This window comes from Nilaparvata lugens, chromosome 14 (genome assembly GCF_014356525.2).
Source record: "Nilaparvata lugens isolate BPH chromosome 14, ASM1435652v1, whole genome shotgun sequence".
NCBI classification, from domain to species: domain Eukaryota; kingdom Metazoa; phylum Arthropoda; class Insecta; order Hemiptera; family Delphacidae; genus Nilaparvata; species Nilaparvata lugens.
Window position 1 is genome coordinate 20,894,271 of NC_052517.1, and position 25,489 is coordinate 20,919,759.

At 36.8% G+C, this 25,489-nt stretch overlaps 1 protein-coding gene across 4 annotated transcripts in view; it reads left to right on the top strand.

The window, feature by feature from the left end:
• The first annotated feature begins 375 nt into the window (after positions 1–375).
• LOC111063500 (activated CDC42 kinase 1) overlaps positions 376–25,489 on the top strand; it is a 40,764-nt gene continuing 15,650 nt past the window's right edge. For all 4 annotated transcript variants that reach the window (XM_039441054.1, XM_039441056.1, XM_039441055.1 and 1 more), the window contains exons 1-12: positions 376–565; positions 3,904–4,033; positions 4,254–4,410; positions 6,350–6,476; positions 8,893–9,084; positions 12,079–12,301; positions 14,345–14,498; positions 17,139–17,287; positions 18,502–18,752; positions 19,176–19,435; positions 21,069–21,455; positions 24,059–24,308. In XM_039441054.1, the coding sequence (XP_039296988.1) occupies positions 3,914–4,033; positions 4,254–4,410; positions 6,350–6,476; positions 8,893–9,084; positions 12,079–12,301; positions 14,345–14,498; positions 17,139–17,287; positions 18,502–18,752; positions 19,176–19,435; positions 21,069–21,455; positions 24,059–24,308 (2,270 nt within the window). In that variant the 5' untranslated portion in view covers positions 376–565; positions 3,904–3,913. The remainder of the gene's footprint in view (positions 566–3,903; positions 4,034–4,253; positions 4,411–6,349; positions 6,477–8,892; positions 9,085–12,078; positions 12,302–14,344; positions 14,499–17,138; positions 17,288–18,501; positions 18,753–19,175; positions 19,436–21,068; positions 21,456–24,058; positions 24,309–25,489) is intronic.

Consider the following 25,489-nt stretch of genomic DNA (forward strand, 5'->3'; position numbering starts at 1 on the left):
ATTTTGCCAAAAATGTACTTGAACTTGATAGTAAATCAAACTTGAGTGGGCTGGTAGAAAACTTCTAGTCTCTTCTATAACCTCGTCGAGGCTCAAAAATATTGAATTCTATCATTTTATTTTCAAATTTAAAACCATTATCTACAAAAAATTTATTTTGAAAATTTTCTCTACGAGGCGTCCATAAAATAGTTACAGCGAATTTTTATAACAAAAAGTCTGGAACGAGTTTCAGTTGTGTATCAAGTTACTGAATTGCGTATCATAATCGTTGATACGGAGCAATTTTCTGTATCAATTCGACAACTAGCGCCAGCAGCGACTGAAATGGGAAAATATTTGACGCCATTTTGAGTTTTGTTGGTAAACCTGGCTGTTTCTTCCCGTTTATTGTTTTTGTTTCCTGTTTTTACTGATGTTTTTATGATATTTCCATAGTTTATTTTGTATATTTGTTGTTAAACTTAGATAAAATATGATATCATAATTAGCAGAGTGTGTGGACTAATAATTATGTCATTGTGTGATTAAGGTTTGGTCAATTGCCATAATTTGTGATTGTAAAGTAAGTACCGTTTTAATTTACAAATATTAAAACATGAATCATTTTATCTTTCAATAGCTTCAAGATATAAATTCATACAAAATAATAGTATATTTCTATTTTTTGATTCAATAATTTGAACGATTCATCGTGTAACTCTTGAAACCATAATTTATCCTGTACCTTATGGATTTAGGCTTATTAACCTCACCTTTTGCATGTTGTAATCAATCAAAACAAGTTACATTTTGTATAGTGATATCAATACAATTCTAATAATGTCTGAACATTACACTCAGATCATTATTAATCACAATAATGCATTCTATCCCAATTAATTTCTTTCATGACTTGTATAATTATTCACTATACAATCTTCTCGGGTAAGATCACTACAGTTATAATTCTACTTAATGGGCGTAACACTCTGATTTAACCAATTACTCATAAGGTCTTTCAATTCAGGTACTGATTTAACCATTATTGCCCTATCCTGAATGTACGGTAACCATTAGTCCATTACTGAAATATCCCAATCATTATTAACTCTGTCATTGAAGTGAAAAACGTTCAAACTTATAGATTTGTTAAAAGGTTTTATATAGTAACCATTACTGAAATATCCCAATTATATTTAACTCTGTCATTGAAATGAAACAGGTTCAAACTTATAGATTTGTTAAAAGGTTTTTAGTAACCTTTACTGAAATATCCCAATTATATTTAACTCTGTCATTGAAATGAAAAAGACTTGAATTTATAGATTTGCTGAAAGGTTTTATACTCCCAAATTTATAGAAATTTATATTGCAAATACTAACGTGGAGTCCTGCCTTGTATATACTATATTAATTATTCAATCATATTTTTTTCATCTTATCAATATGTAAATAATAATTAATACCGTTACAATATTATCAAATAACATCAATTTCTAACTCATTATCTAGAAAGAAAAGTCACCATTTTTCAATAAAGTTCTCTCTCACATAATCTCTTATCAAGTATTCTCTTACAACATAGTTTTTGCTAAATTTCTCAATTTTCTCTCCGTCCATTTGTAAATCACTCATGTAATTTCTATGTTTATGTAAGTTACATAAACCCGTTCATAGATTTAATATTCAAGGCCAGATTCTATACATCTGTTACGTCAATCAATGTCTATTAAGTGCCTACTATCATAGAATAACCTATCTATTGTCGTATATTTCCTGCATGCTATTGTGCAAGACAGTACCTAATAGCTCTAATCAATTAAATGGTTCATTCAATACATGCATTCTTCTAGAAATTATAGATTATTATTCAATAATAATTAGTAATTAATCAGTAATTATAATAGTAATCAGTAATTAATTAACCCGTGCTCCGCAAGGGTCCAGTTAAGAACTTGACAAACTGAAAACTTAACCTACTAAAATCTTTAAGAATTTAAATTTGGTCTTTAACCATCCTCGGTAAATTAAGAATCTGTATGCGAAATTTCAAGTTGATCAGTTAAGTAGTTGAGACGTGGTGATGCGTCTGTCTCCTGTCTCGTTATTTTTCTTTATCTTCTTGTTTGCAATATTATTTGCTAGTCTCTATTTCGAGCATTACAAGTGTTGCAATCACTGTATACTAGATTGGAACATCCTGTCCCCAGTCATAGTATTTCTATTGGTTGCTCCATTTCATTTCTCTCTCTCACACATTCTTTCACTCTCTCTCACTCAATCTCTCTCTCACACTCTCACTCTTTCTCTCTCTCACTGTATCTCTCTCTTCAGTCACTCAATCTCTCTCTCTCACTCTCTCTCTCTCTCTCATTTGGTAGAGAGTTAGTGGGGAGGATATTTTTAATATTCTTTCCGAAGAATAGACATTGATATGTCCAAAGCTCCGCCAATTTATGTAGATGCATAACAATATAATTATTATCTATAGTTATTATATTACAAATTACTTTTTCATATCATATACAGTTCAATAATTATTTTCATAGTTTATTGTAAATTCATCTATAATTTTGCTGTATTGTAAGCTATTTGTATATAAGTGTATAAGCCAGTATATATTGTAATCTACATAAATAAAGTACTCAATCAATCACTCTCTCTCTCTCTCTCTCTCTCTCTCTCTCTCTCTCTCTCTCTCTCTCTCTCTGTTGACATTGACACATTCCTCTTATCTTATATTTCCAGTGGTGTTGACATATATATTCAGAATATTATAACAGAGAGTGTGTAATGATCGTATCTCTCAGCTCCATCATATCTTGCAACTCAGAGAGAATATCTCTATACTGTTGAAAAAAATTGAAAAACTGAGGACCGGTTGCACAACAGCCGGTTAAATTTTAACCGTGACTAATTTCACGAGAACCAATCAGAGAAGGGGCTTTTGAAGGGGCTTCTCTGATTTGTTCTCGTGGAATCAACCACAGTTAAAATGTATCGTCTTTTGTGCAACCGGCAAAAAGTGGCCTTTTAAAATGTATTTTTATATTCACACTATAATTTTACTACCACTTTTATCACTTTCATAATGAAGGTATTATCATAGAGAGATTTTAGCACAAGAAGATGCCATGGTAAAGGACCGTTATGTTGCAAATGTGAGTGTTAACTGAAGCCGATAGTCCTAGTAGTTGTTTTTGGTGAAGCTATGTGACGCTGGTAGTCTCTCATACATACTGTGCCCTTCTTACACTCTTACACTCCCAACACACACTAATAATAGACAGTGTATAGGGTGTCCTATGTTGCAATGTGAGTGTTAACTGAAGCCGATAGTCCTAGTAGTGGTTTTTGGTGAAGCTATGTGACGCTGGTAGTCTCTCATACTGTGCCCTTCTTACACTCTTACACTCCCAACAACACACTAATAATAGACAGTGTATAGGGTGTCTATGCTGCAAATGTGAGTGTTAACTGAAGCCGATAGTCCTAGTAGTTGTTTTTGGTGAAGCTATGTGACGCTGGTAGTCTCTCATACTGTGCCCTCCTTACACTCTTACACTCCCAACAACACACTAATAATAGACAGTAATCGGAGAAGAAATTTGCAACATAAACTAACCTATACCAGGGATATCTTCTCATGATATCTCACCTCTATGGTCGGTCCAACCTATGTATTACCAGTATGTTCTTACAATACAATACGAGAAATAGAGGAGACTCCCAACAACACACTAGTAATAGACAGTAGTCGACTTGTAACATAAACGACCCAGCCCATGATATTTATACCATGGGCTAGGTCGTTTATGCTATCTTTGCATAGCATAGTTTATGCTATCTAGCATAGCACTAGGTCTTATGCTATCTTTTCTCTAAGGTTTTTCTTAATTTTGATTGTGTTCTTGTTTTTAGGAGAAGCAAAATGGCGGCCAATGAAGTGGAAGTGGATGGTGGAGGGGGAAGTGATACAGGGTGGTTGGTGGATATGTTGGCTGAAACTCAGCTGGAACAGTTCTATGCCAGGCTAAGGGATGATCTACAGGTCAGTTCTATTTTCAAATAACTAATTTAGGGAGTACATTAATTTGTTAAGTACCTATTCTAAAATACAGAATTTATTTGAAAACATCACCTCAGATCATAATGATGTCAGGGAGGAGGGAAAATAATTCATGCTGAAGATAATAGCCCTTTTAAAATTCCGTTTAAAAAGGTTACTAGTAACTAGGATAATAAAATGAATATTTATTTGTGTTCGTCAGGTGACGCGGCTATCACACTTTGACTATGTGCAAGCGGATGACCTGGAGCGTATAGGCATGGGCCGCCCTGGAGCAAGGCGGTTGCTGGACGCTGTCAAGAAGAAGAAAGCCCAACAGTGGAAGAAGAGCCTCATCACTAGACTAAATCCGCTAAACGGTTAGTACAAATCGGTCGTAAAGACTATGTTTTTGTTCACAATAGTATATAGTGAGACCCACGTTATAATGTCAGTGGAGAAAGATAGGAGAACAGCTCAGAACATGAGACAGTTCAATCACTAGACTAAATCCTCTAAACGGTTAGTACAAATGGTCGGAATGTCTATGTTTTTGTTCACAATAGTATGTAGTTAGGCCCTCGTTATAATGTCAGTGGAGAAAGATAGGAGAACAGCTCAGAACAGGAGACAGTTCAATCACTAGACTAAATCCTCTAAACGGTTAGTACAAATGGTCGGAATGTCTATGTTTTTGTTCACAATAGTATATAGTGAGACCCACGTTATAATGTCAGTGGAGAAAGATAGTAGAACAGCTCAGAACATGAGACAGTTCAATCACCAGACTAAATCCTCTAAACGGTTAGTACAAATCGGTCGTAAGACTATGTTTTCGTTCACAATAGTATATAGTTAGGCCCTCGTTATAATGTCAGTGGAGAAAGATAGGAGAACAGCTCAGAACATGAGACAGTTCAATCACCAGACTAAATCCTCTAAACGGTTAGTACAAATCGGTCGTAAGACTATGTTTTTGTTCACAATAGTATATAGTTAGGCCCTCGTTATAATGTCAGTGGAGAAAGATAGGAGAACAGCTCAGAACATGAGACACTAGACTAAATCCTCTAAACGGTTAGTACAAATGGTCGGAACGTCTATGTTTTTGTTCACAATAGTATATAGTTAGGCCCTCGTTATAATGTCAGTGGAGAAAGATAGAACAGGAGACAGTTCAATCATTAGACTAAATCCTCTAAACGGTTAGTACAAATCGGTCGTAAGACTATGTTTTTGCCCACAATAGTATATAGTGAGGCCCACGTTTTATCTTTGTTTTTAATAGTTATTTGTATATCTAGAATGAAAAGTACGACTTTTTCTCCCTGTGGGAAAAAGTTTGAAGCCCGAGGCGAAGCCGATGGCTGACTCCAGATCACGCGGTTCAGATTTGAATTGCAGATCAAAAATATTTGTTGGCTGGTATTTTGAATAGAATAAAATATTTTAAAAATTGTATAAATTTTTATCGTCTACTAATATTAAGAATATAATAATTATCATACAAACATATATTTCATGAGTTGATCAAATTTCTGGTTGTGGTATTGAATTCAGTTGACTCAATGACAGACACCTATTATGCTTTCTCATCTGAGCTTAGACCTTCTAACCTATTACAATGTAAGTTTCAAAATAGAGATGCTCCCCATGTTATTTAAATGGAGTCACTTTTACTCCCTAGGGAGTTTTTCTGTTTTTTACTACCGAGAGCGAAAAAGTGACACTTTAGTATTAGGTTTCAGGGAGTAAAGTAAGTACTTTAGACAGTAGGTGGAGGAAAATGTTTTTTATGTTTGTGTAATATTTTTCAAAACATCTGTTGTGTACACTCTTTCTAATGATTGTGTTACTCAACTGTACTTATTGGAAGGACTTAATGGAACGACTTAGGGTCGGTTTCCGAGCTCGGGACTTAGCTAAGTTCTATACTTTAAACAGGCTTTCCGAAACGGGACCTAGTCACAGTTTTTATGACAATCTCTATTTTCTCATTTCTATAAATTGAAAACCTTTTTCCTCAACGAAATGAAACATTCCTAAATACTTCAAAATAGCTGAAACTCTATTGTCTCTTTATTTTATTTTGTGGTAAATTTTCTAGTTTTTCGAAATTTAATTTAAACATGGACTACGACTATGCCCCTTTTCGGAAAGTCAATTTTCTGACTCCAGCTGTTTAAAGTCCAGAACTTAGCTAAATCCCGAGCTTGGAAACCGGCCCTTAGGTTTGAAAGCTGTGTTTAATTTATACTTAATGCAATTTCCGGTGAAGTATTTTTGTAATAATGTTTGTTTGTAATGTTTGTATTGCAGCCAGTAAACAATTGAACGGAACGGGAACGATGGGTAAAAAAACGGGGCAACAGTTGCAGAGTTCCTCCTCGTCTTCTGACGTCATAGGGCTCAGTCTCACCTGTCTCATACAGGAGAAGGATGTCAGGTGAGCACTCCATTATCTGCCTCTGCTCTATGTGGAGTGAGCACTCTATTATCTGCCTCTTCTCTATGTGGAGTGAGCACTCCCTACCTCTGCTCTATGTGGAGTGAGCACTCTATTATGTACCTCTTCTCTATGTGGAGTGATCATTCTATTATCTGCCTCTGCTCTATGTGGAGTGAGCACTCCCTACCTCTGCTCTATGTGGAGTGAGCACTCTATTATGTACTTCTTCTCTATGTGGAGTGAGCACTCTATTAGAGAGAGAGCTCTCTCTTCTCGACGCAGCATGTGTTTTCAAATGTTGACACTCAGACCAGTCGACTCTAGTCTCCGTGACCTCACGACTGTGAGACTGAGTCGAGCGTCGACTCGACATGTCGGTCTAGCCTCGACTTGAGTTGCGTAGTACCGTGCATTTTTAATGAAAGTGAGATTTTATCATTTTAGATAAGGCAATAATAAGAATTAGATAAGACAATATATTCATAATAATTATTATAAAATTTGTTACATGCACATAAGTGACGAATTGGATTTCATATTTTTAATAATGTGAGGTTAGAAATGGATTAGCATGGAAGTGAAGTAGTAATAATAATAATAATATCGAGTGACCTGGCTGGCTCAGGTCTGGTGTCAGAGTTTTCAGGTCGCAACTGATCAATTTCAGGGCCTCTGACATGACCTAACGACTGCTTTTTAGGCAGCCGGGACCGACGGCTCAACGTGTCCATCCGAAACACGGGAGTGGCCCGAGATAAATATCTTGCCCGGGCCGGGATTTGAACCCGGGCCTCTGAATCATAAAGCCAGCATCTGATCCACTCGGCTACGGCCACCCCATGAAGTGAAGTAGTGACAATGAGCAAGATAGTCGTAAGGTCGAGAGACTGGAGTCGTACGATTTGAGTCGAGGTAGTGTGAGTTATATTCTGTATAAGAAGATATGCCATAGTAAAGGGCTGTTATGTTGCAAATTTCTTCTCCGATTACTATCGACTACTGTCTGTTATTAGTGTGTTGTTAGGAGTGTAAGGCTCAACTGACACTCTTAGGCGACTCAGGTGGAGAAGAGACTGGACTCTAGTGGAGAGCATGTGTTTTGAAATGGTGACGTCGCGGAGACTAGAATCGACTGGTCTGAGTGTCACCATTTGGAAACACATGCTCTCCACTAGAGTCCAGTCTCTTCTCCACCTGAGTCGCCTAAGTGTCAGTTGAGCCTTACACTCCTAACAACACACTAATAACAGACAGTAGTCGACAGTAATCGGAGAAGAAATTTGCAACATAACGGTCCTTTAATATGGCATATCTTCTTATATGCTACCTTTTCTCTATGGTCTTGTAAAGTATATCCATCTTATTCTATGTAATTATTAAATCCCAATTGAATGCTGTAAATCACCCCGAAGACTTCTGCTACCGCAAATATTGACAACCGGGTAAACAGCTAGACGGAAATTCGATGAGTGCTACTATTCAAAAATTATTTGTCAGCCCGGGAATCGAACCCGGTACCTCCTAATTGCCAGTCAGGTATGCTTACCCTTAGGCTGATCACATACAGATTAATCAAGACAAGACTAGTCACGTTTAGTCACAATACATCACATAGTTGCTTATGGAGTCATGTCTAATTGCAATGACTAATCGGTGTGTGCTGCGTCATAAGCAGCTATGTAAAGTATTGTGAGACTATAGTGAGTTCCACGTTATAATGACAGTATTTGGATCAACTTTGGTGTTGCTATCCTTGTCTATCATTCCACAAAGCAGGTAGTACTATCCTTTTCTTGCTCCGCAACGATGCCAAATCTGTTTTTGACAATGTAGAAAGATAATTAATCAAGGCAGAGAATCGGCAACGCTGTTCTCCCATCTTAATCCATCATTATAACTTGGATCTCACTATAGTCTTGTTTTGACTAATCGGTGTGTGACCTGTCTAAAGCTGCGTACACATATTCGCGCTTCCAACCCGCACCGAGCACGCTCCTCCCTCGTACCGCGCTCGTACCGCGCTCGTACCGCCCTCGTACCACCATCGAACCACAGTCGTTCCGCCCACGCTCCCATCATGAACGTTACGGAAGATGTTAGATCTTCTCGCGTTCCCCGGTCGAACCGGGGCTATCTCTGGATAGCAGCGCTCATTTTATCTGATAGTAGATGCCAATGTTGAATAGCATTCAATTTAGATTTTCGTTTAATAATAATTTTATTAATTCATTAGCATTATTTATTTATTTATTCATTCATATGCAAATACAATTCAGGTAGAAACAACAGGCATTTGCCCAAAACTGCTTCAAACCTTAATTTGGAATACACAGTCTAAAGGTTATGCTACTTACTTAATTATCTCAGTAATTTCCATCAGTAGTTATTCCATGTCATTTGGTGTATGTTTCAGTTTGTCGAATAAGCTGGGTGACGGTCTGTTTGGCGTGGTGAGGCGTGGAGAGTGGACCACTCCCAGTGGCCGAACGGTGGCCTGCGCAGTCAAAGTCCTGAAGGCGGACGCGTTGAGTCAGCCGTCAGTTTTCGCCGATTTTGCAAAAGAAGTGCAATCCATGCATCAGCTCGACCATCCCAACCTCATCAGGTAAGCAGTAATCACTCCCATAAGAACTAATGCTTTTCATTTTGTCTGCCATGTGTGAACACTCCCATTAGAACCAATGTTATTCATTTTGTCTGCAATGTGTGAACACTCCCATAAGAACCATTGCTATTCATTTTGTCTGCCATGTGTGAATACCCCCATAAGAACCAATGCTAATAGTTTTATGTCAATGTGTGACTTATTCTAGTCTCAAGTCTTTCACAATCCAGTGTGATATGCTTGGTAGTCTCTTAAGACTGATTGGTCCTAGTGACCTACGTGAGTTCCACTCCTGGCCTTCTTTGAAGGTCCTTCCAATGAGTGAGGGGTCGCCAAATTGCCTCTAGGGCACCTGGTCACCCTCGATTCAGCCTCAGTCTCTTGACCCACATTTGTACCTTGAGTTTCACCCATCTCTGGTCTCTTGGGTTTTTTATTTTTGCCCCTCCGAAACTTTGCAGGGTCAAAAGTCTCATCTCTCCCACAAGAAGTTTTGCCTGAATGGCCACCCTTCTTTGAGCAGTAGTCTGAGAAAGCTCATCCTCTGCAGTTGGGATGGTGTGATTGAGCTTACGTCATCCATGATGTAATCCATGATATCCATGAGGTCTCAAAATTTTATAGTTCAAAGTTTGGAATTTTTTTTAATTAATTGTGATTGATTTAATTCAATTTTGAAGTATTTTTAATTTTAAAATAATCTTTTCCTACAGGTACCTTGGAAAGTGGCCATTGCTGCACTGATTACAGAACGCAAAGAATCACTTTTCCGCTCTAGTGCGCAAACTATTACTTTGCGTACTCTTAATACTTAGGCCCGGTTGCACAGCAGCCGGTTCAATTTTTAGAAATTAAGATTTATTCAAATTTTCAAATTAATTGGATTAATTTAATTTTTAATTTGAATGAATTATCGATAATTAATTTTCAATTGGATTATCAAGTTTAAAATAAATTAAAGTTGTTATTAATTTATACAGACATACATTTGATGGATTTCAGCCATCATTTCACCCATCATCAACCACTTTTCATATTCAATGGTAACTGTAGGAAAAATTTAATGTGAAATACGTGCGCAAAGTTTGTTTGCTGCACTTGAGAAACAATTCCGCCCTCGCCTACGGCTCGGGCGTAAACGTTTCTTTCGGTGCAGCAAACTGTCACTTTGCGCACTAGTTGCACAAATAACTATTGTGTGTTTCGAATTGTAAAGTGAGTGTATAGGAGAATATTAAGTGATACATAACCTAGCTACATTTGGACTGTTGTATAAATTAGAATTGGAACCGTTTTGGGCTTATAAGCCTGTGGTACTTTTCTGCAAGTTGTGTAATTCTGAATTATTGAATAAATAAATAAATAAATGTACCTTTCCAATGTTGATAGCCTCTACATAAGAGTGCAACAAAACCACCTGCGTTACTGAAGCACCCGTTTCAGATTGAGGAATCTATATGCAAAATGTCAAGTCAATCAGTTGAGAAAACCACAGCTGTTATACTAGTAGGTAATGCGCGCCCCCGCAAGGATCTAATTAAAAACTTGACAAACTGAAAAATTGACGTACTGGAATCCTGAAGAATTAAAAATAGGCCTATAACCATCCTCGGTAAATCGAGAATCTATATGTAAAATGTCAAGTGAATCAGTTGAGTAGTTGAGACGTGATGATGCGTCATTCGTGAATTTCCTGTCCCCTACGTGTATAAGCCAATTTTTCCCCTTTATTATTGAATTGAATTGAAAATTTCTTTATTCATCAAAATGCACCAAATACATCTGAACAGTGTCAAATTACAAAAAGAATTATTACTATCGTCACAAAATCATCCTTTACACATACAGAAGTCAAAAATTCTGATAAAAAACAAGATTCTAAAATCTTACAGTCAAATTGACATACTCCTGCAAAGAGTATAGAGATAGTCCCACCAAATATTCCTTTAATTTTTTTTGTAGGTATTCAACCTCCTCTATTTCTTTCAACTCTCTAGGAAGTATATTGAAAAATTTTCTCCCCATAAAAAGTGTTTTTTTCTTAAAGAAATCCAATCTATGCCTCTCCTCGATCCTTCCAAATCTGGTGTTGTAGCCATGTGTTTCGTTTCTTGATCCTGTTGACGAGCATTTTTTAAAGTACATGACTACGTCAAAAATATATTGCCCATAGATTAAGATTCCAAACTGTGGAAAAACGAGTTTTACTGAGTCTAATCTTTTTAACTTCATTATTATTCTGAGAGCTCTTTTTTGTTGTAATAGTATCTTATCACGGTTACTCTTGGTTGTACTTCCATAGATAGCATATATTAAATTATATTATAAATGATAATTTGAATTGTTGTGTGCCTATAACCATAGAGAAACGATAGCATAAGTAGATATCCCATTGTATAGGGCGTTTATGTCGCAACTTTTACTGTTATCCAAGTCGATTATTGCAGATTTTTACTGTATTGGCCGGGTGAGAGTGTATGAACGGCACAATATGAGAGACTACCAGCATCATAAAGCTTCACGGGAAAGAACTACGTGGACTATCGGCTTGAGATAACAGTAAAAGTTGTGACATAAACGCCCTATACAATGGGATATCTACTTATGCTATTGTTTCTCTACGCTATAATCATCCTCAGTAAATTAAAAATCTATATGCAAAATTGCTAGTTTAATAAGTTGAGTAGTTGAGACGTGATGATGCATCATTCGTGAATTTCCTATCCCCTACGTGTAGAAGCCAGTTCTTTCCTTTTATTATATTATAGACTAGCATGGGTCCAATTAAAAACTTGACATACTGAAATCTTGAAGAACTGAAAACAGTCCTATAACCATACTCGGTAAATTAAGAATCTTTAAGCAAAGTTAATGAGTTGAGTAGTTGAGACGTGATGATGCGTCATTCGTGAATTTCCTATCCCCTACGTGTATAAGCCAGTTCTTTCCTTTATCATAGTATAGATGATAATTTGAATTGTTGTGTTGTCGTAGACTGTACGGTGTGGTGCTGACCCAGCCTCTGATGATGGTGACAGAACTCGCTCCGCTCGGTTCGCTGCTCGACTACCTACGCAAGCAGTTTGGGAGTGTGCTGGTGACTGTGTTATGGGACTATGCACTGCAGGTGGCGACTGGCATGGCTTATCTCCAACAGAAGCGATTCGTTCATCGCGACCTCGCTTGTCGTAATGTCCTATTAACCGCACAGGACAAGGTAATTGATATCCTATTATATTAAGCGAGCAATTTCTGTATATCTGGTTATTTTTAATAAAACAAAATGAATCTTATAGCACCCTTTATTCTTCAAAAAACTTTAAAATAGTTGAACAACTAGTTTCGGTTTACACCATCTTCAGGTTCTAAAATAAAAAAAATATTTATTTTATTTTAGAACCTGAAGATGGTGTAAACCGAAACTAGTTGTTCAACTATTTTAAAGTTTTTTAAAGAATAAAGGGTGCTATAAGATTCATTTTGTTTTATTAATTTAAAAGTAGCCCATGTCAATAAGTGTTTTATAAAACTGGTTATTTTTATATATGGTTATTCATGTTCAACGGATCTCGAAAACGGCTCTAATGATTCTCACGAAATTCAGAACATAGTAGGTTTATAATATAAAGATTCGATTGCACTAGGTCTCATCCTTGGGAAAACCCGCTGAACGACATTAAAATGATAATTCATCGTTGGCTGAAACAGCTGAGACTTTCGTCGTTTGTGGATAGTAAAAGGTGAGCGAGTGATTCTGTGTAAAATCAAAATATCGCATCCCCGAAATTCATAAGCTGACGTATAGCCAGCTGTAAAATATAAACACGATCATTTTAGAGAATTATGTTCTGTTGATAAAAATAACGAGCGAAGCTATGTGCCCCGATATTCCTATACTATTGAACGAGCAACTTCTGTTTAGATGTTTGTATTTCACCGAATCTCGAAAACGGCTCTAACGATTTTCACGAAATATTGAACATAGTAGGTTTATGATATAAAAATTCGATTGCACTAGGTCTCATCCTTGGGAAAACTCGCTGAACGACATTAAAAGGATAATTCATCCTTGGAAACAGATGATAATTTTAAAACAGGTAATTGATTTTAAATCATTAACTAAACTAGATTAAAAAGTGATGTCACACATGTCTTTGGTTTAAATCGTTCAGCTCCGCTCGCCTCTTTCATCATAGAGAAATAATAGCATAAAAAGAAATCACATGGTTTGTAGAATTCATTCAAAGTTTGAAAGCTTTTTGTATTAAGTTTGAAAGGTGTTTTGTATTAAGTTGAGATGATACTGTATCGTATTGTGGTGATACTCTATTAAGCTACTAAAATACAGTAAAATTAAGGGTTGATAGAATTTGCTTACTCGGAACTCGCTGACTCCATGTTAAACTGCCATATGAATAAATACTACACGGATCAGAGCAGTTTTGATTCATAAGGCAGTTTAACATGGACTCAGCTAGTTCCGAGTTAGCCAATTCTATCAACCCTTAATTTTACTGTATTTTAGTAGCTTTTTACTCAAATTTGGTTGTGTTTGTCAGGTGTTTTCGATAAATTGTGTTCCTGTAATAACCTCTATAATAATTCTTGTAGTTTTCTTTTAATTTTAGCAGTTTTTCTCAAATTTGGTTGTGTTTGTCAGGTGATTACGATAAATTGTGTTCCTGTAATAAACTCTATAATAATTCTTGTAGTTTTCTTTTAATTTTAGCAGTTTTTCCTCAAATTTGGTTGTGTTTGTCAGGTGTCTTCGATAAATTGTGTTCCTGTAATAAACTCTATAATAATTCTTGTAGTTTTCTTGTAATTTTAGCAGTTTTTCCTCAAATTTGGTTGTGTTTGTCAGGTGATTACGATAAATTGTGTTGAATGAAAAAGACTAAGAAATTGTCAAAAAACCACTGATTTATTGATAATTAGAAAGACCGGTTTCGGTTATTACACCATTGTCAATCTCTGATAAATCAGTTTACTGATAGATCAGTAAATCAGATAAACTGATTTATCAGAGATTGACAATGGTGTAATAACCGAAACCGGTCTTTCTAATAATCAATAAATCAGTGGTTTTTTGACAATTTCTTAGTCTTTTTCATTCAATATGAATAATTACCACAATATCAACTTCTCAACTACACAAAAAGATAAATTGTGTTCCTTTAATATAATAAACTCTATAATAATTCCTGTAGTTTTCTTTTAATTTTAGCAGTTTTACCTCAAATTTGGTTGTAATTTTCAGGTGAAAATCGGTGATTTTGGTTTGATGCGAGCCGTACCACAAGAGGAGAACTGCTATGTGATGACAGAGCACAGTAAGGTGCCCTTCCCTTGGTGTGCGCCCGAGTCACTGAAAGCCAAGCAGTTCAGTCATGCCTCCGATGTCTGGATGTTCGGTCAGTGCATTCATTCACATTATTACAGTATAGTGAGGTCCACGTTATAATGGCAGTGGAGAAAGATAGCAGAAAAACGTTGCAGAACCTCTGTCTTGTCAATGCCTTCTATAGATGGTAGCAGATACAGGTTCATTGATGTAATATTAACTGTTCATTCTCGTTTGAAATAATCAATTATTTATCACATTGTTTACACATACTTAACATGAGGAAAGGCACAACAGGCTCATGCCCAAAACTGTCCCATTTCCAATTTATACTACACTGTCCAAATCAAAATGTTGGTTGTGTCACTCTCAGTTTTCAAAATACAATTTACGCTCTTCAATACTCAGATAAACGAGCAAATTTTGAATCAAATAGATACTATTAGAGTCTAGAATCGAAAAATCTAAAACAGTAACTTAATAATTATTATTCAAAAAGTCTAAATCTTGAATGAAACTAGAAATTTTTAAGCTAAAAACTTCAAACTTTACGAAAAACCACAGCTGTATATTCTATTATGCAATAAATTATATTTTTCAATGATTTCATTATGAAAATGAAATATTTTGTCAATCAGTGATTAATTCTACATTGTTAAAATACGATCTGGCAACTGATGAAAGGGAGAAAGTGATAGTGCTATCCGCTTTGTTGAATGATAGACAAGGATAGCAATACCATTGCTAATCAAACACTGCCATTATAACTTGGACCTTACAATAGGCGGTCTGTTGCTTTGCCGCCGTGACTTTGTAACGACATATCGGCAATGTATGGTTCGCGTGGTAATTGACCGAGCGGAGTGAGGTCTAAAGGTGTGTACAGATCTACGCGTTGCGAACACGAGCAATTCACTTTTCATCAGCTGATTATATCTGTATTTGTACAGAAACGGTAAGATACAGATATTTTTTTATTTAGTTTGTTAAAAAATATTTTTTTCTTCATTTTAAAAAATAAGATACAGATATAAAAAGCTGGGCATCAGTTGATTAAAAGTGAATTCTGTACTCACCTTAAGATTCAAGTCGAAATTGAGACATCTTCCACGACTGTTATTCAAAAATGACCACGGAATGACATTTGCGCCCGGACTAATATGGATTCTCATTTTATTGAGGATGGTTATAGGCCCATTTTAAATTCTTCAAGACTTCATCAAGTTAAGCCTTCAGTTTATCAAGTTTTTTGACCGAAGTGAGGTCTAAGATTCAAGTCGACGGTTTGGCATTTCTCTTTATGTTTATATGTTGCGCATTTACGGCGAAACGCAGTAATAGATTTTCATGGAATTTATCAGGTATGTTCCTTTTTAAATTGCGCGTCGAAAGGTTTTTGGAAATTCTGCATTTCAAGGATAATATGAAAGGAAAAATAGCCTCCTTCATACGCCAATATTAGAGTAAAAATCAGACTATAGAATTATTCATCATAAATCAGCTGTCGAGTGGAGTATTAATTGCATGCAATGACGCATGCAATTCAGTATCTCAATCTAATTTGTTGAAAAAACAGCTTTTGTATGGACTATTAATTGCATGCAGTGAGGCATGCAATTGATAACTTGTAGTAGCATATTATTTTTTCCAGACTTTTCTCTGCTTTCAACGTTGTAAGCTTTTGATAATAGTAGCAAAGTTGTTTACAACAAATTATTTCCGCCACACTGCACAGAAAGCAGCTGTTTTCCAGTCCCTACGTAGATCTGAAAGACATTGTTTGCAGACGACTCTCGTCTGACGTCAGAACAGGTTTCTTTCCGGCCAAGGCCCAAAAGAGTACCCTTTCCAGCCGCTAACATGGAACTAAGAAAGGTGATCAAAAAACTTTTCATTATTTGTGTTCATTATTCAATAATTTAAACATCTATAATAATATCATCTTATTTTCATTTGAAAGAATAAAAAAGTATAAACTCAACCTCCCACATAATTGAACATCATCTTTTAGGTTATTTAGACAAATCAGAATAAAAAATAGAAATACTTGGAAAATTTCCTGATATTCAGATTACCTCAGATTTGCTAGAGCTATCACCTTCCACTTCTGCTTTCGGAAGTGCTTAGTAAACAACTATTCTCATATACATATATATTGTTTATTTTTGTGTGTGGCGAAAAATAGCGTTCACACCATGGGCAAAAATGTTTTTCCGGCTCTCAATCTTTTCTAGTCCTCGGCCTACGGCCTCGGACTTGAAAACCGATTTCGAGCCGGAAAAATCTCATTTTCTGCTCTAGGTGCGAAATATACTATAGCATTGTCGATACAACAACCCAAACAGCCATTAGTTGTTTACACACCGATATCTCGCAGACACGTCAAGACAGGACATAATTCCGCGGAGACTAGAATCGACTGGTCTGAGTGTCACCATTTGGAAACACATGCTCTCCACTAGAGTCCAGTCTCTTCTCCACCTGAGTCGCCTAAGTGTGAGTTGAGCCTTACAGTCTAATAATATCTACTACGGTAATCCTTCTTCTCTTCTCAGCCTTTTCCCACAGAGGTGGGTCGGCGTTTCGCTTCCAGGAGTGTCGGTGTTTGAAAAATTGTAAAAATCTCTGGCAAATAAAGAATCATGAATCTTGAATATTGTTTGTAGTTGTATCAGGTTTTGTTAAACATTTAAATTGATTTGTATTGCAGGCGTGACAGTGTGGGAGATGCTTCAGTTCGGCCAGGACCCTTGGATGGGTTTGAACGGCACCCAAATATTGCGAAAAATAGACAGAGAAGGAGAGAGACTGCCCAGACCTGACACGTGTCCCCCTCGGCTCTACGACATGCTACTCCAGGTTGGTTCAAAAGATACTTATTCATTTATACAATAAGAACATCATCAAAATGATAGGGAGAGGAAAAATGAGGTAACCTTGTGCTATTCCTCTCCCAAATCCTATTATATTAAGCGAGCAATTTCTGTATTTATAAATCTGGCTATTCTTATATCTGGTTATTTATGTTTAACGAATCTCGAAAACAGCTCTAACGATTTTCACGAAATTTGGAACATAGTAGGTTTATGATATAAAGATTCGATTGCACTAGGTCTCATCCTTGAGAAAACTCGCTGAACGATATTAAAAGGATAATTCATCCTTGGCTGAAACAGCTGTGGATAGTAAAAAAGTGAGTGAGCGAGTGAGTATGTGAAAAATCAAAATATCGCATCCCCGAAATTCATAAGCTGACATATAGCCAGCTGTGAAATATAAACACGATCATTTTAGAGAATTGTGTTCTGTTTAACAATAAATAAAAATAACGAGCGAAGCTCGGTGCCCCGATATTTTAGATAACACATAGTCCGAAATAGGTTGAGTGCCAGTTGCACAAAAGCCGGTTAAATATTAATCGCGGTTAAAATTTAACCGGCTGTTGTGCAATCGGGCCTAAGTCTTGTAGTTCTTCAATTCACAAAATTTTCAGTCCTCAAGTATTTTCACAAAGTAGATTTTCAAATTTTGATGCTTCTAAACATAGTTGAAATATTTCACATTATTGTAACTAAAATAGGAAATATTCACATATTAAAAATATAATTTTGAAGAATCACCGATAAACAAACTTTTAATAATACAGTTTTATGATTGACTCATCCTATAGTAAGGTCTACGCTATAATGATAGTGTTTGATTAGCAATGGTATTCCTATCCTTGTCTATCAGTCAACAAAGCGGATAGCGCTATCTCTTTCTCGCTTTGCGCTGTTTCCAGATCGTCTTTTACCAATGTAGAATTGATAATTAATTAACAAAACATATCATCTTAATTATGAAATTATTGATAAATATAATATGCTCAATAAAATATAATTGATAACTTTAAACGAGAATGAACAGTTAATATTACATCGATAAACCTGTATCAGCTACCGTCTATAGGAGGCATTGACAAGACAGAGGTTTGGCAACGTTGTTATGCTATCTTTCTCCACTATCATTATAACGTGAACCTCACTATGAAACCCTGATCACATTTGAACTATTTTTGCGTCCATTTTTGACAGTGTTGGAGCAAAAACCCAGCCGACCGGCCCACATTCGACGCGCTAAGAGAGTTCTTCCTCCGTCACCCGCCGCCCGTGATGCAGGCCTGTAAGGAGGTGGTGGAGCCGGGGGGCGGCAGCGGTCACCCATCCAGTGGCAGTCGACTGGATGTCAACGTGGGTGATAGCCTGGTGGTGATAGATGGAAGTCCCGAGCTGTACTGGTGGGTCGGGCAGAGTTGTCGCACCTATGAAATTGGACAGTTCCCAAGGTAAACTAGTCGTCGTCTTTCTTCTTCTTTTTCTTCTTCTTCTTCTTCTTCTTCTTCTCCACCTTCTCCTTCTCCTCCACCTCCACCTTCTCCTTCTCCACCTTCTCCCTCTCCATCTTTTGGTAAAGAGTTAGTGTGGGAAGGATATTTTTAATATTCTTTCCGAAGAATGGACATTGATGTGTCCAAAGCTCCGCCAATTTATGTACATGCATAACAATATGATTATTATGTATAGTTATTATATTACAAATTGCGTTTTCATATCATATACAGTTCAATAATTATTTTCTTAGTCTATATTATGTAAATTCATCTATAATTTTGCTGTACTGTAAGCTATTGTATATAAGTGTATAAGCCAGTATATATTGTAATCTACATAAATAAAGTACTCAATCAATCAAAATCTTTTCTGTGCAGATGTATGGTGGACCCTTTGCGCCCAAAAGCGGCCGAAGACATTTCGCGCCCACTGAGCAACTCGTTCATCCACACCGGCCACGGAGACCCGTACGGCAAGTCGTGGGGGAGTCCGGCCGCCATAGACGAGGTCTACCTCAACAACCCTATGTGTCCGCCCGATCTCATGACGTCATCGGTGCAGGTGAAACCGTCAACACTGCCGTCAGAACAACAGTGGAACAGTGCTGCTACGACAGAGAGACATTTACCTGCCAAGAGTGAGTTTCAGTGTGAAATTGATTTCTATATAGTGAGGTCCACGTTATAATGGCAGTGTTTGATTGACAGTGGTGTTTCTATCCTTGTCTATCATTCCACAAAGCGGATAGCGCTCTCTTTCTAGCTTTGCAATGTTGTCAGTTTTTCCATAAATACTATATTATCTGTACTTTTTGACAGTGACTGTGCAGATGTAAACAATCTTCAGCCGCCATGTTTTCTCTTCATTCTAACAAAATACTTCTGTAGACAAGTCGATTTGAAAATGTATTTTTGAATAAATGAAATAATGTTTAGATATCCCGTCTTTCGGAGGAGACAATAAGCCGTCGGTCCCGTTTATCTAAAAAGTAGTAGTCATCTCTCATCATCATCCCTCTCACTCATTACCCGCGCACAAGCCTAAGAGCTTATGTTGGCATCACCCTCAGTATTATTACCTTATGAGAAACAAGAATTATATCTGAAATGACATTTTAAAAGTTGATAACTTCGTCCATCCTCATTAACATGCTTCAGGTTACCGGTACTAGTATAATACTTCTTTAGTAATATTTATACTAATTTTTTTCAGTAACTTGCTTAATACGATTGTAAATATTGTAGTGAAGAAGACTGTTTTGGGCTCAATGCCTTTAGTCTTCCTTGTTCAGTAATAAATAAATATTGAAAAGTTACTTCAGAATTATTACTTTGCTTGCCCTATTACCATAGGTAAGGAAAGTATTGCTTTCCGAAAAAAATTAAAGTACCCCAATTTCTAAATTTCTATACGTTTCAAGGTCCCCTGAGTCCAAAAAACTGGTTTTTGGGTATTGGTCTGTATGTGTGTGTGTGTGTGTGTGTGTGTGGTGTGTGTGTGTGTGTGTGTGTGTGTGTATGAGTGTATGTGCGTCTGTGTACACGATATCTCATCTCCCAATTAACGGAATGACTTGAAATTTGGAACTTAAGGTCCTTTCACTATAAGGATCCGACACGAACAATTTCGATCAAATGCAATTCAAGATGGCGGCTAAAATGTAGTCAAAAACAGGGTTTTTCGTGATTTTCTCGGAAACGGCTCCAACGATTCTGATCAAATTCATACCTAAAATAGCCATCGATAAGCTCTATCAACTGCCACAAGTCCCATATCTGTAAAAATTTCAGGAGCTCCGCCCCATCAATGCAGATAGATTCCCAATTATTAGGCGTCAGATACAATTGAAACGAAAAAAATCAAGTGGAGTAGATTCAGCATGAAAATCTTTAGAATTAATGTTCAGTAACATTTTCACCTAAAATTGAAAATAAGCTTTAAATTCGAGAAAATGTGATTATTCAATGGCAAATTATTGTTGATTCTATTGAATCATTCACTATGAAGAGATAGCAGACCTCATGTGTGTCTCCAGCGTTATTGCCCTGTCACCAGCTGGCTCAAATCTTTGAAAAGTAGACTAGAGATGCGCGGTAACACTAGCGTCCGGTGATCAATTTTAATAACGGCAAGGAAAGTTGTGTGAGTGCGCCACACCAGATTTTTATGTATAGATTTTATTTTATCTAATTATCAGCTGTTACCTTTTCAACTATTGTCATTATGTTTTAAAATGTACAAATAGATCAATGAAATATTTTTTGTCACAGAAACAGGTAACTACATACTGCATCGACACAGCACCGGACGACAGTTCGACTACAAAAAACTGTGCAACGAAAGTGCTGCTGCAACAAGCGCCCAACAAAAGCGCAACAAACGCTCGCAACAAAATGTCGCACGGCAACAAGTTGCATCGGCTGAAAAGTGTCGTGTGTTGAGGCCGGCTCCTGGTAGGCCGCATTCTGTGGTGGGGCTGCCAAGTGCGGCAAATTCGTCGAATCTGTCTCAAAGTTTGACAACCGACCTGTTGATTGACTTGTCGCCGCCCAGTGAGAGTGGCGCGAATGTTGGTCACAGTGGTGGGGCGAGTGAAGCGAGTCCGCAGCCGTCTGTTTCCATACTGGACGAGCCGATTGATGTGCCTACTTTGGGAGGTTAGTCAATGATCAAACTTTTTCACATTACAAATAATGAATTAGTTTTTTCACTTCTACATAATTTTAACTCCTGTTGAACTTTCTGTAAGTGCCGTTTTCACAGTGCCAGTTTAAACTTAATTTCATCTCGAGCTGGATTAAATCTATATAAAGTACTAGCCGTGAGGCTCGCTTCGCTCGCCATATCCGTCTAGCCAGGGGGCTCCGCCCCCTGGACCCCCGACTGGATCGTCCAAGAATGAGATCAGCAGGCTCGCTTTGCTCGCCTGCATTTTTCATTTGAGCATTTTTATCATATGTTAGAACGATCCAGTCGGGGGTCCAGACAAAACGTCTAGGTAAACGGATATTGCGAGCGAAGCGAGCCTGACGGCTAGTAATATTATATTCCCAGGTATAGCTCTGATTAAAGTAGCAGTGCCCAATCAATTTTTCCGCGATAAATGCATTTCAATCTTCAACTTGGTGCCAACCTAACAAACTCAACTTAATGCCAACCTGACAAAATTATTAATTTAGTTAATTTCGGCGTACAAGTTTTCTTTTGCCGACGTGTAGCACAAAGTTGTCAATTTCCTTTCAGTTGTATTCTGTATATATTTTTGTGCAATAAACGATTTGATTTGAGTTACCAGTTAACAGTTTCGAAGAGGTACTCTCTCTAGATTATAGTTCTATATTAACATATGGTATGGCCTTTTTCAATTAAAATTAAGAGAATAAGAAGAATATACATGCTAAAAGAACTTTAAACCCTTAAAAACCACCCTTAGAGTTAAAATATTGCCAAAAGATTTCTTAGTGCGCCTCTAAAGGGGCAACTGAACATACCTACCAAATTTGAACGTTTTTGGTCCGGTAGATTTTTTGTTCTACGAGTGAGTGAGTCAGTCAGTCAGTCAGTCAGTGAGTGAGTGCCATTTCGCTTTCATATATATAGATAATTTTCTATGAAAATAAAAATCGAGCATCGAATTTTGACATTCAATAACTTTTTTATGTGTGCACCAAAATTTGTTGATTTTTTTAGTTGTGTTCGTTATGTTCAGGACCAGGGTTATGGCCTATCAAATTTATTATCCGACTTCAGGACTCTTTTCTTCGGTCTTTCAAAGTTTACATGTAATCCTTATGGGAGAAGATTTGTGAGCTGGCCACACAAAAAAATAAAAATCAGCTGTTATAATCATTGCGTCATACAACAGCCGTCGGTAGATAGTAGACTAGTCAAGGACAAAGAAACAGACTACAGTCCAAAACTCCTTTTCATCCCAATTTCATAAAATAAATTGTCCAAATAAAGGTTATGTGCGACTTTCCAATTCTTCACTAATTTCCACATTGAAACTAAACACAAACACTTAAAACAATTATTAATTTTGAATTTAGAAAGATTAAGATCCGAATTGATAACCAAATTCCTTTTACTTAGTACTCAAAACTAGTAGGATAATTATGATAGAGTATCAACATAATATGATACAGTATCACCACAACATGATACAGTATCAACTCAATATGATTCAGTATCATCGCAACTTGGTTCTCAACACCATAATTTGATACAAAACTCCAAACTTTGAATGAATTCTACAAACCATGGAATATCTTCTTATGCTATCTTTTTTCTATGGTCTTACCTAGTGACGTGTGTGTATCCTATACTATTGAACGAGCAACTTCTGTTAATATGTTTAGTTGGATGTTTAGATGTTTATATGTTTGTATTTCATCGGATCTCGAAAACGACTCTAACGTTTTTCACGAAATTTGGAACATAGTAGGTTTATGATATAAAGATTCGATTGCACTAGGTCTCATTCTTGGGAAAACTCGATGAACGACATTAAAAGGATAATTCATCCTTGGCTGAAACAGCTGTGGATAGTAAAAAAGTGAGTGAGCGAGTGAGTATGTGAAAAATCAAAATATCGCATCCCCGAAATTCATAAGCTGTCGTACAGCCAGCTGTGGAATATAAACACGATAATTTTAGAGAATTGTGTTCTGTTTATCATTAAATAAAAATAACGAGCGAAGCTCGGTGCTCGGATATTGGTCTTACCTAAGTTAGTGACGTGTGTCTCTAACCATGGGATATCTTCTTAAGCTATCTTTTCTCTATGGTCTTACCATAGAGAAACAATAGCGTAAGTAGATATCCCATGGTATAGGGCGTTTATGTCGCAGTTTTTACTGTTATCTCAAGCCGATAGTTCATGTAATTCTTTCCCGTAAAACTGTGTGACACTGGTAGTCTCTCATATTGTGCCGTTCATACACTCTCACCCCAACAAAACAGTAAAATTCGACAATAATGAACAGTGATCGGCTTGTCGATTTTTACTGTTTTGACCGGGTAAGAGTGTATAAACGGCACAATATGAGAGACTACCAGCGTCATAAAGCTTCACAGGAAAGAACTACGTGGACTATCGGCTTGAGATAACAGTAAAAGTTGCGACATAAACGCCCTATACCATGGGATATCTACTTACGCTATTGTTTCTCTATGGTCTTATCTAGTGACGTGTATATATGTTATCTAGGTGTATTATTTGCAGTGAAATAAAAACGTTTTGTCGTTGTTGCATTTACAGAGGAAGCGTCTAATATCACGTGGGACAGTCAGTATAGCAATGAGGATGACTCGTCTTCAGGCTACGCCACTTCCGGCTCGTGTACTGCTTTTAGCGCGGCCGCTTCGTGTACTGCGTTTAGCGCGGCCACTCCACGTAGTTACACCAATTGTCCGCCAGACGGCAGCACTGTGACGTCAGCCGGACTCTTAACAGACGATGATCCCTTTGACACGTCGCGGGTGTTTCAGAATAATAGCGTTGAAAGGAGGTGAGATCTGAATTAAAATTAAGCTTTATAAACGCCCTACACCTTGGCACATCACCATAAATGATACAGTATTAACACAATATGATACAGTATCATCTTAATTTGATACATTCGCTATCTGCTTTGTGGAATTATAGACAAGGATAGCAACACCAATGTTAATCAGATACTGCCATTATAACGTGGACCTCACTATAGAACAAGAACAACCACAACATGATACAGTATCACACAATATGATACAGTATCATCTCAACTTGATACACAGCACTATGATTTGATACATTCGCTATCTGCTTTGTCGAATGATAGACAAGGATAGCAACACTAATGTTAATCAAATAATGCAATTATAACGTGGACCTCACTATAGAACAAGAACAACCACAACATGATACAGTATCAACACAATATGATACAGTATCATCTCAACTTGATACACAGCACTATGATTTGATACATTCGCTATCTGCTTTGTGGAATGATAGACAAGGATAGCAACACTAATGTTAATCAAATAATGCAATTATAACGTGGACCTCACTATAGAACAAGAACAACCACAACATGATACAGTATCAACACAATATGATACAGTATCATCTCAACTTGATACACAATACTATGATTTGATACATTTGCTATCTGCTTTGTGGAATGATAGACAAGGATAGCAACACCAATGTTAATCAAATACTGCCATTATAACGTGGACCTCACTATAGAACAAGAACAACCACAACATGATACAGTATCAACACAATATGATACAGTATCATCTCAACTTCACAACACTATGATTTGATACATTCGCTATCTGCTTTGTGGAATGATAGACAAGGATAGCAACACCAATGTTGATCAAATACTGCCATTATAACGTGGACCTCACTATAGAACAAGAACAACCACACATGATACAGTATCAACACAATATGATACAGTATCATCTCAACTTGATACACAACACTATGATTTGATACATTCGCTATATGTTCTGTGGAATGATAGACAAACATAGCAACACCAATGTTAATCAAAAACTGCCATTATAACGTGGACCTCACTATAGAACAAGAACATCTACAACATGATACAGTATCATTTCAACTTGATAAACAACGCCATTATTTGATACAAAACTTCCAAACTCTGAATGAATTCTACAAGGCTTGGGATAA